Source organism: Alligator sinensis, unplaced genomic scaffold (genome assembly GCF_000455745.1).
Source record: "Alligator sinensis unplaced genomic scaffold, ASM45574v1 scaffold1145_1, whole genome shotgun sequence".
NCBI lineage: Eukaryota > Metazoa > Chordata > Crocodylia > Alligatoridae > Alligator > Alligator sinensis.
Window position 1 is genome coordinate 46,503 of NW_005843166.1, and position 10,140 is coordinate 56,642.

Sequence of the window (10,140 nt, forward strand, 5' to 3'; positions counted from 1 at the left end):
GCCCGCTGTCTCCTCAGGGCTGGGCCATGCCCCCTTCCCTCTTTGTGGGGCCAGGTTAGGGTCTGACTTCCCTCTCTGCAGGCTTATCTTGGGACCTGGGCACACCTTCCTTCCCCTCCCTCCCCCCGCCCCTGCACATACATCCTCTTCCCTCTCCACAGGACTGGGGCAAGCTCCTGTCCCCTGCGCTTCTTTGGGGCTGACCTGCCCCACCTCCCCCCACGTGGGCAGGTGGTCCCTGGTGTGCCCACCCAGGCATCAGATCAGGAACACTGGTTGGATCTGGACTGCAGACAAACTAGGCACTGCCAATCTAGCCCCCCAGGAAGAAAAGTTGAGCACCACTGGGCTAGAGCATGCTGCAGCTATTGCATTGGATACACATTAGTGGGACTCGCTGATGACTAAGTCTGAACCTCAAGTTGAATCAGCAGACATGGTCTGCTCTCTTGATTTAAGAACATCTGTAAAAACCCATGTTTTTCTCTCTGTGAAATATGTTTTTCAAAGTGCTGAAAGTCTTATGCATGCATTTTGCTGATTTGAACTTTGTGAAAAGTTCTTTTGTGCTAGAGGGCAGTCTTATGAGATGAAAATGGTCCCTTTGGATCTCATGTCTTTAGGGTCTGAACTTGCAGGCTCTTGTGTTGTCATAAATAAGGCTTTTATGAACAGGCCCTTGCACAGTACTAGAACTTGCTGGAAAAATGGGATTTATTTTTACCCGTAAAAACTTCAAGGCTGGGGGGGAAGGCTGATTTACATTTTCCAGCTCTAAAGCACTTTGGCCTGACACACTCTCCCAGCATGCAAGATTTAAATGTCTTTCACCAGCCCCATTCCCTGGGGTCGTTGCATTATTGTTTAGAAAGGCCTGCTCTTTGGTTATAAAAAGAGAACCAGAGTATGCTGCAATGCCTGGTGCAAAATGTAAGTGTTCAAACCACCACAACCTTAGTATTTCTTAGGACAAGGTTATTCATTTTTTAGAATCAAGTGGCATGTAAGCTGTACAGAAGCACCTCTGGTGACCAAGCCCAACCCCCTTCCCCCCCCCCCCCCCCCCCGGCTCCAGCTGCAACAAGCAGCCAGGATCTCTAGGCTCCCCAACCCTGGAATAGCCAGGGGAGCTGAGGGGGGCTGCATGGTGCAGTGGGAAGGGGCCTATGGTGCAGCAGTTGTGGGGAGAAGAGGATGTAATACTGTCCAGGTGCAGCCCATGAGGCATTTGGCCACTGGCTGTTTAAGACAAGGCCATGTCCAACTTCTAACTACTGTTGCTTGGAAGGTTTTACTAAAAAAAAAGTTACTTGCAGATCAACTAATTGAATGCTTGCCTCTGCTACACTATTGTACGACAAAAAAACAGAAGCTGTGATGCAATCCTGATCCCATACCTTCATCTAGTATTGCTACTTTGAAAAATCATAAATTCTCACATAAAGTGAGGCAAAACAGCTCTTTCTAGCTACAGGAATTGATTGAAACCTTTTCCATGAACAGTATGTTTGGCTGAACAAAAACCATGCTGACTTTAAACAATATATGAGGTGTAACTTGCGGCTGGAAAACACTTGCTAACATATATGCATTTGTTTGTTTGCAATAAACAGCCAGAATCACCTAAACCCGTGAAACATCAGGCAAGTGTTGTTGTTGTTGTTTTTCTTTATGCTTCTAAGTTTATATGGCTTAAGTTTTATTTTTTTTCTGTCTACTGAATAATTAGATAAACTGTCAGTTTACAGACTACCACATTTTATACTAATTTTTAAAGTATTTATTGATGATAAAATTCTATGGATAGTTAGTAATAACATTACTTGTATTAAAAAGTACTATTAGTGAAATGTATTGCTAGTTTGTACAAAATTACTAACTGGTAAACAAAAGTTATCAAGCGTGATTGTGATGCTCAAGAATAGAACTTGGCATTTCTCTTCAGAAGCATAAACTTCATCTTTACCACCAACTTTAAATAACCAGCTTGTGTGTGTACTTAGTGAATGTACTGCTCAGATTTTAAAGCAAAGTGCCATGTCAGTATTAAGTGAGGTGCTGAACAAATTATTCAAATTAAATTTATGACAGTTTTACCTGAGTTGATGATGAAGATCATTCTGGACCCAAAGCTTTTATGGCTTCTCAGGTAGTGCGTTGCTACAGCATTCTTCACAATGCTGAGTTGAGAACCAAAATTTTGTCTAAAATGCAAAAAAAAAATATATATATATATATATATTGCTTTGTAGCCTGGACCAGCATCCCAGTGGCTGTTCTGTCCAGCTTCCTGGATAAACATCTTCAGAAGGCTTAAACAGCTCTAGTTTCTCAGGCTGGCTGAAGTTATGGAGACTATGCTCTCTGCTTTTCTAGAAAGGAGGATGGGAGGGGTGGAGACACTCAGTTCTTACCTTTCTCCTAAGGACATTGTAGTGCACTGTGGAGCTGTCAGTGGGCTTATCTTTTAGTATATTGTGATCCATTATTTTGAGATGCAGAAATAAAATGTTATTGGGGATAGGAAGTTATGAGCAGGATAGTTTTATGCAGAAGGCATAGGTAAGTGCTGCAGCTTGCTATGTAAAATATACGCTCCAATCTCTGTTTTATTTAGGAAAATCTCATCTCTGTTTTGGTGACCAGAATAAACCTTTCAAAAATGCCTTACTTCCCCTTTCAGAATTTAAGAATTGCTTGTCTTGTATTCAAATATTTCTTTGCTGCAAAACCTAAAATTGATTCATGGTTACTGTGTATGTTAAGATTAAAAAATTGCCAAGTTGTATTAACATTGTAAATGCATCAGTAGAAACCTCTTGCATCCTAATCCAGACGTGTTGATACTACATAATCATAATCATTAACATTTTTGTTTCAATGTCATTTTGAACTACAGAGTGGATCCCTGTTGTATGTGAGTAGCATATAGTTTCCCCTGTCTCTCAGCTGGATTTTACAATGAACCAAATCACTGGGTTGCTGGTTTTCTTAGAACAGAGACAATATCTCTTGTCATTGCTCTAACATTGCTGTATTGATCTGCATGAATTATTGCATGATTTCACTTCACAATATGTTTATGCTGCTTTTTCCAAGATCTAACTGTAGAAGTAGGGGAACCAGGCCAAACTTGCTTTTTTAACTCTAAAACCTCTTTGGAATGCTTCAGAATAGGATAATTATTTCAGTCTGGTAGTTTTGATAACTTGGTCTCCAGTCTAAAATTACTAAATATGTATTTTTTTTATTTTTTTTTTTTTTAGTAATTTAAAAATATTGGAGTAGAAGTCTGAGTTTTCTGACTCATTTCATTTTCTTTAATGTAATAATGTGCACACAACTATTTAATAGATTATTAGACTGAGATTTTCTTGTTGTCCTCCCTCCTCACTTCCACTGCAAGTTTTCATGGGACAACAAATTACTTGAATTTTGCTCTTAAACTACAGCATTATCACTGGGTATACAAACACCTACTCATGATTTGCAAGATTACATCCAGAGACTGCAAATAGGAATTCATAGTAACAAAAATACTCTGACCTGTTGTTGTCTTTCTGAGTTCTTTGCAACAGAAGAATTAATTGATTTATGATTTTTCTGCACTCATAAAATGAGTGAAAGCTAAGTGCTGGCATTTTCCAGGGGTCATCTTGAGTTTAATGAGATTGAATGACTGCTTTAAGTCGTCCATAGTATGGGTCTAGGTACCTGTCTTTCCTGTGTCCACACAATATTATTTAGCCAATGCTTTTGTCTTGTTTTCTAGGCTGAGAACTAGAATTTGAAATATAGCTGAGCCTCAGTAGGCATTAACTTCTGTGACACCTATTACAGAAGGTGTTGGCTTACTTTATTTGATGAACGTGATGTAGTCTATTGTAAAATAAGTACAGAATTGTAACAGAATTCCTTTTTCTGGTTAGCACCTAATGGAGACTTGACAAGATGTGGGATGCAAGATGTTGTCCGTTACCTTGTGTAGATTCTAAATTCTGAACAAGCATTTAATTTTGTACAATTATGACAACTTTTCTCTGGGAAATAAATAAATAAATAAAATGGTTTTCTGTAATGTTAGTGCAGATCTAAGGCTTGTTTATTTAAAGCCCTTTCTATTAGTGTTTTAAACAGTCCTGTATAGGACCTGTGTAAAAGTTCAGTGATGTTATGAGACTACTTTTTGGTTTTAGAATAGGGATATTTTCATAGGAAATATATTTTGAAGTGGATCAGATTTGGAGTTAGTTTTAAACAAACCTGAAACTATATTGTGACTTAAAAATAAAGTATCTAACCTTGAACACTAATCAGTGAGTTATAGTAAATCATTGATGGTGTGCAGAGGATGACAGGCCTCCCTTTGTTACCTGTTCAGTCAAAGTTATTTGTCCATTTGGTGTAACTGGGAAATAATGATTGGAAAAAGCAGACTTTGGAACACCAAACTTTTAATTTTTGTAGTCACATTCCAGAGACACAATTCTACTTTCTGTAGTCACATTCCAGAGACACAATTCTACTTTCCTTGCCATCTTTTAGGGCAAGGAAGCAGTATCACATTTTCCTACATACTTACAACCTACATGGGCTCATGAATGCGGCACAGACCTTGGCACACTGGCCAGAACTTCGAATGCACAGACATTGTAGAAGTCCTTCTGCAGTTCTTGTAAGATGATTCTTCAAGTTGATTTTTGAACCCAGTCTTATGCTTCATGAAGCTTTTAAAAAAAAGTAATAAACAAATGAGCTTTATTATGTTGATTTGGTTTTGGGAATCTGAAGACAGTTTTGCCATGCAGCATTAATCAGCTGCCCTTCTGCTGTTTTGGTACACTACAAGTGTGTTGTCTATACCTAGCTGCTGGACAGTACATGGTAAAACAGTTGTCCTGTGGGTACCTGGTTAGATATAGTTGATAAAAACTATTGAAGTTTCAGCATACTGGATAACTTTCCCTGATATCCAGAAATTAATTACTTTGACATTTTCTGCAAAACTAGTGAATTGTGTTTACTTTGGATTCTGTGCCTACTTCATTAGCCCTAAACTAGAATTCACCTTTCTATGATCAGTATATTAGCCCACTCATTTTCTGCCACTCTTATGTGCAGTAAACATAGCCTTCACCAATCCAGTGAAGTGTGTCAATGGATTTAGGAATGGTGGGGGGGAAAAAAAACTATCTTCTTTTATGGTTTTTGTCATTGTTACTGCTGGGGTGAAATGTTCAGAAAGAAAGTGGACTCTGGGAAAACATTAATATACAAATTGTATTCATATCAGTTTGCTTTTCTGTTTGTGTGGTTCTTTTTAGGGGGAGCTGGAACGTCAGCTTCTGCAGGCAAACCCTATCCTGGAATCCTTTGGGAATGCTAAGACTGTAAAAAATGACAACTCTTCCCGTTTTGTAAGTTTTTATATTTTAAACACAATTTCACCACAATACATGTTTATTGTCTTTCCATTAAGAAGCATCTACCTTATTGGCATTAGAAACTTTCCTTCATTCTCTTCCTCCTTGGATTCAATTTAAAGTGGCATATTAAAACTTTCAAGTTTTAGACTGTATAGAATATTGATATATCAGGGCTACTTAAAGATAACTTGGGGCAGCATTTTCCAGCCTTTTGGTTCCAGCAGCACACTTTTATTAGGCCTCTCCCATCCCGTGCAGGGCACACCAGCTGAATGCAGAGCAGGAGTCGGGGTGAGGGGGTGGCAAGCGGCTGGGCATAAGGGGGGCAGTGCTGCGGCTGAACACAGCACGTGGATGCATATCACTGGCTGGAGCCATGCCCCTCCATCTGTCTGTGTCCGCAGCAGGCAGGGGGCGTGGCTTCAGCCCAAAATTCCACGGCACACTGGTTGGGAAATGCTCTTGGAGTATAGACAGATGTAACAGTTGTATCAATATGAGCAAATGCAGATACAAGCAGTTATAATGGAACTTACTCTAGCAGTATACAACCATTCAAATCTAGCAAAATCACTACAACTTTAATTTTGCTTCATTCAGGGTCAAAGATAGGGTAAATTACAAGCAGTTAAACGATTCATTTGTCCCTACCCTTGGTGTGGTGTTAAGTGAACAGTTGCTTAAATAGCCAACCCCTATGCTCATCAGTACAAAATCTGACAGTTGTGCTCATAACACTAACCATTTTATATTAAACTTTCCCCTGAGAGCCTGTTTCACAATTTGGTTGTTGCACAATAGATCTGAACTCTGGTTTGTAACCAGAAAACCAATGATCATCTCGCCTTCACCATGCATCACAGACTTTTTAATTTAGGTTGTGAGGAAAGGAGAGACTCTTATTAACTTAACTCTTGTAACAACTAAGGTTAGAGTCCCTGGGTCTTAAAGGGACACAATCAAAATAAATTGCACACATTTGTTGAATGTTGTATTTACTAATAGGTTGAATTAAGGTCACTTGAACTGAAAGTTTGGAGAGCTGATTTCTTGTTTTGCCAAATGCATGGAATACTCTGGCAGTCTGATTTAAAAATAAGTAAATAAATTCTCAATGTATGCTCAACCACTGCTTCCTGTTTATGTAGATATTTCTATACCACTGTTATATTTTAAAGAAATAAGTAGGGATATTTCAAGATATGGATAGTTACTTTGAATTATTTTCTTACAATTGCCTAGATTTAAAGATTCCTATGTTGTAGTTCTAATATTACCATCCAAATTGTATTGGATAGAGTTTTTAGTAGCTGCATTTTTGCTAAGGTAAACAACGTTTTGCAGAGTGCATAGAAGATTCTTCTTTCCATATGTCTTATGAAGTCAAGACGTTGAAATTTTGTATCGAGTAAGAATTAAGTTCAAACAACTTCTCATTGCCTCTGCAAAAGGTGTCAAACATGCAGCCCATAGAGCATATCCAGCCCACAGAGCTGCTCTGCCCAGCCTGCCAAACTGGTGGGAGAGGGGGCAGGATGTTCTTCCCCTCTATGCAGCATTGGTCAGACTGCAGTTGGAGGACTGCGTCCAGTTTTGGGTGCCGTACTTTAAGAAGGATGTGGATAATCTCAAGAGGGTCCAGAGAAGACCACTTATACATATGGTTAAGAGTTTATAGGCCAAGCCCTATGAGGAGAGACTGAGGGACCTGGACCTCTTCAGCCTCCACAGGAGAAAGCTGAGAGGTGATGTTGTGGCTGCCTACAAATTCATTAGGGGGGCGCAGCAAAGAATCAGAGATGGTCTGTTCACCAGGGGGCCTCTTGGGGTAACAAGAAACAATGGTCGCAAACAGACAGAGGCAGATTTAGGCTAGACTTCAGGAAAAACTTCTTCACATTCAGGGTGGCCTTAATTTGGAATGGGCTTCCAAGAGAGGTGGTACTCTCCCTTACCTTGAGGGTCTTTAAGAGAAGGCTGGATAGGCATCTGGCCGGGGTCATTGTATACTGGGAGACCATACTGCTACTCAGTCAGTGAAACCTGTAAAAGCTTAACACACCTAAAAATGAATCCCAGAGAAGCTTGACCAAGTAAGTCTTGACACTTCATATATGGCTAATTCTGTAAGAGCAATAAACTTCACTTGAACTTCATTAAGGAAGACATGTGTTTTGTTAAACCTGTATACTAAGGAAATCTGAGCTAGGCTTGCAGCCTTCCTTTCAAAACATTTAAGATTTACTTCTGTTAACTAATGTCTTCTAATCCTCTTGATGTCTTTTTTTCTCCAATAGAGTTATTTTAATATTGTCTGTATAGCGTTGTTGTTTAAACAGCTTTTATTGAAATCAGTTGCATATATCAAACAAATAGCACCAACTGAAACACTTTCAGACTTTAGTAACTGCTTCTCTTTATCCTTGGAGAAAGGTGTTCTTAGGTGAAGTCTTTAAGCCACTTTCATTATTGTTTCCTTTACAAGTACCCTTTGTTTGCCACAGAGTTCAGTAGAGGAAAACAAAACAAAAAATTATTTGTGGTAACAGGTGAAGATTAAAGTGGTTTTGAGTCTGTGAAACAACTACCATAACAAAGATAAATACAAAATTCTAAATGACCAGGACTGTAAATCACTATAAAAATGTGATTTACAGAGTAGAAGGACATTAGATGAATGGAAGAACTAAGCTTGAAAATTCATGAGTAAGTTATATGATCTTAACATTTTATAACTATGATGATGTTCTCCTAAAGGTAATGTGCAAGTATGATATTTAAGAACAACCCATTGCAGGCAGGTTTTCTGTTGTGTGCCTAATGTCTCCAAAGGTGCAAGGTTATACAGCATGCAACTTAGCTGTTTTTTTTCCCCCTCTTTCAGATGAAGATTTCTCGAGGTATCAGACCCTCTAATGTCTGAGATCACTGGTGTTGGAAGTATTAGACTGTAAACTCTGCTGGTGACACCACATCTGTATTTTGCTACAACTAGATGACCTCCCAAGGTCCCTTTGAATCCTAACTTTCTGTGATTAAGATGGCTTTTATTGAACAAGCAAGGCAAGGATGCTCACGATTCAAAAAGTGCCAATGAAAGCGGGGGGGAAAAAGACAAGGCAATAAGAGTCCTTGGCACTTTTTGAATCATGAGCATCCTCTCAGGAGGTCATCTAGTCCAAAGCCCTGCTCAAAGCAGGACCATCCCCAACTAGATCATCCCAGTCTAGGCTTTGTCTAGCTGGGCCTTAAAAACCTCTAAGGATGGAGATTCCACAACCTCTCTGGGTAGCCTGTTCCAGTACTTTACTACCCTCCTAGTGAGAGTTTTTCCTTATAAATGAAAACTCAATAACTTACCCCTCAGGTCAGAAAGACCTTGTCACCCCTGTTTCTCTTGTAAGCCCAGGAGCAGTGCCAAGGGACAAGCCCTGTCAATTAGCTCCTGATAAGTGCATGCCAAATGTGAAACTTTGAGCTATCCAGTGTCTTTGTCAAAGTGATAGTAGGAATAGAGAACCTCTTACTTCAAATACGTGAATAAAGTTTAGCAACAGCAGAAGTTGCTGTACTGCAACAGCTGTTTGGTAGTAATTTTTCTCAAAACCACTCCAAACAGTCAAGTATCCATGTCACACAGCTTTGATGAAAGTCTTGAAATAGAATTACTGGGCAATGAAACTTTCACATGATCAAGCTTATATCTACATCAGAGTTGAATACCAATGATTGCTCTAAATACTGAGGCTGTAAAAATGTAAAAAACTGAGACGAAAAGAAAACCTCACATTTTTATAGTGCCTATTAGCTTCTGACTAATGGGTACTATTTAAATGATTTAACTAAGGGCACAGTGGTTTATGTTTTTTTTTTTACATCAGGTCACCATAAATAATTCAATGTTATGTGCAGACACCAAGTACTCTGAGACATGGGTCTTGCTGGTTCTTTAGGCATCCCTAACTGCAGTGCTCTTCACTCCCCACATGCATGTGCACACACTGCTGCAACTGGCTGCTTTGTGAGAGAGAAAAGAATAGTGGTATGCTTGATTCTTCCTCTTCTCAGGATGACAGGAGGATGTGTGGACTGGGAAAGTAATTGAGGCCCCTGTGGTGAGGGAGGGAGTGGGGCTGGGGTTGTGTGTGGGGTGAGGGCGGGCTGCTCGCTTGGAGCTAGGGGCAGCACCAAGCTCTTCCCAGTGGCTGGGCCGGGGCTGTGCTCGGGGCAGGTGGTGTCAGCGCTGGGAGGAGAGGCCATGCTGTTGTCCCTGCATAGCCCCTCTCTTAGGGCTATGCTGCCACCTCCATCCACCCTGAGTGAAGCCCTGGTCCCAAGCAGGCAGCCTGCCCTCACCCCACACACAGATCTGGAGGGCATGTGCTCCCCATGCTTCCCCTGGGGGTGTGCACAGTGGCCAGGAGCTGCCCACACCCCTGAACGAGCCACTTGCTGCCCCAGCCCTATTCTCTTCCTCAGGCCCTCCGTCTCCCCCCCCCCCCCAATCTTCCCAGCCTGACACTGCTTTCCAAGCGGCCAGGCTGCACTCCGGGCTGTGCTCTTGTATGCAGCATTTATAGGCGACATTATCAGCCACATGGGAAAGTTACCACTTGCCACCTGTACGCTAGGATTTTGCTTAAACTGCTTGCTTACTTTTTGTTTTTTCTGTTCCCCTTCTCCGTGCCGCCGGCCCCCCCCCCCCCCCCCCACG

At 40.7% G+C, this 10,140-nt stretch overlaps 1 protein-coding gene across 4 annotated transcripts in view; it reads left to right on the forward strand.

Annotated features, from left to right (window-relative positions):
• MYH10 (myosin heavy chain 10) overlaps positions 1-10,140 on the forward strand; it is a 106,303-nt gene that overhangs the window by 38,484 nt on the left and 57,679 nt on the right. For 2 of the 4 annotated variants that reach the window (XM_025194171.1, XM_025194173.1), the window contains 3 exons: positions 1,614-1,643; positions 2,900-2,917; positions 5,325-5,417. In XM_025194171.1, coding sequence (XP_025049956.1) covers positions 1,614-1,643; positions 2,900-2,917; positions 5,325-5,417 — 141 coding nt within the window. The remainder of the gene's footprint in view (positions 1-1,613; positions 1,644-2,899; positions 2,918-5,324; positions 5,418-10,140) is intronic. The other 2 variants (XM_025194172.1, XM_025194174.1) reach the window with 2 other exon arrangements.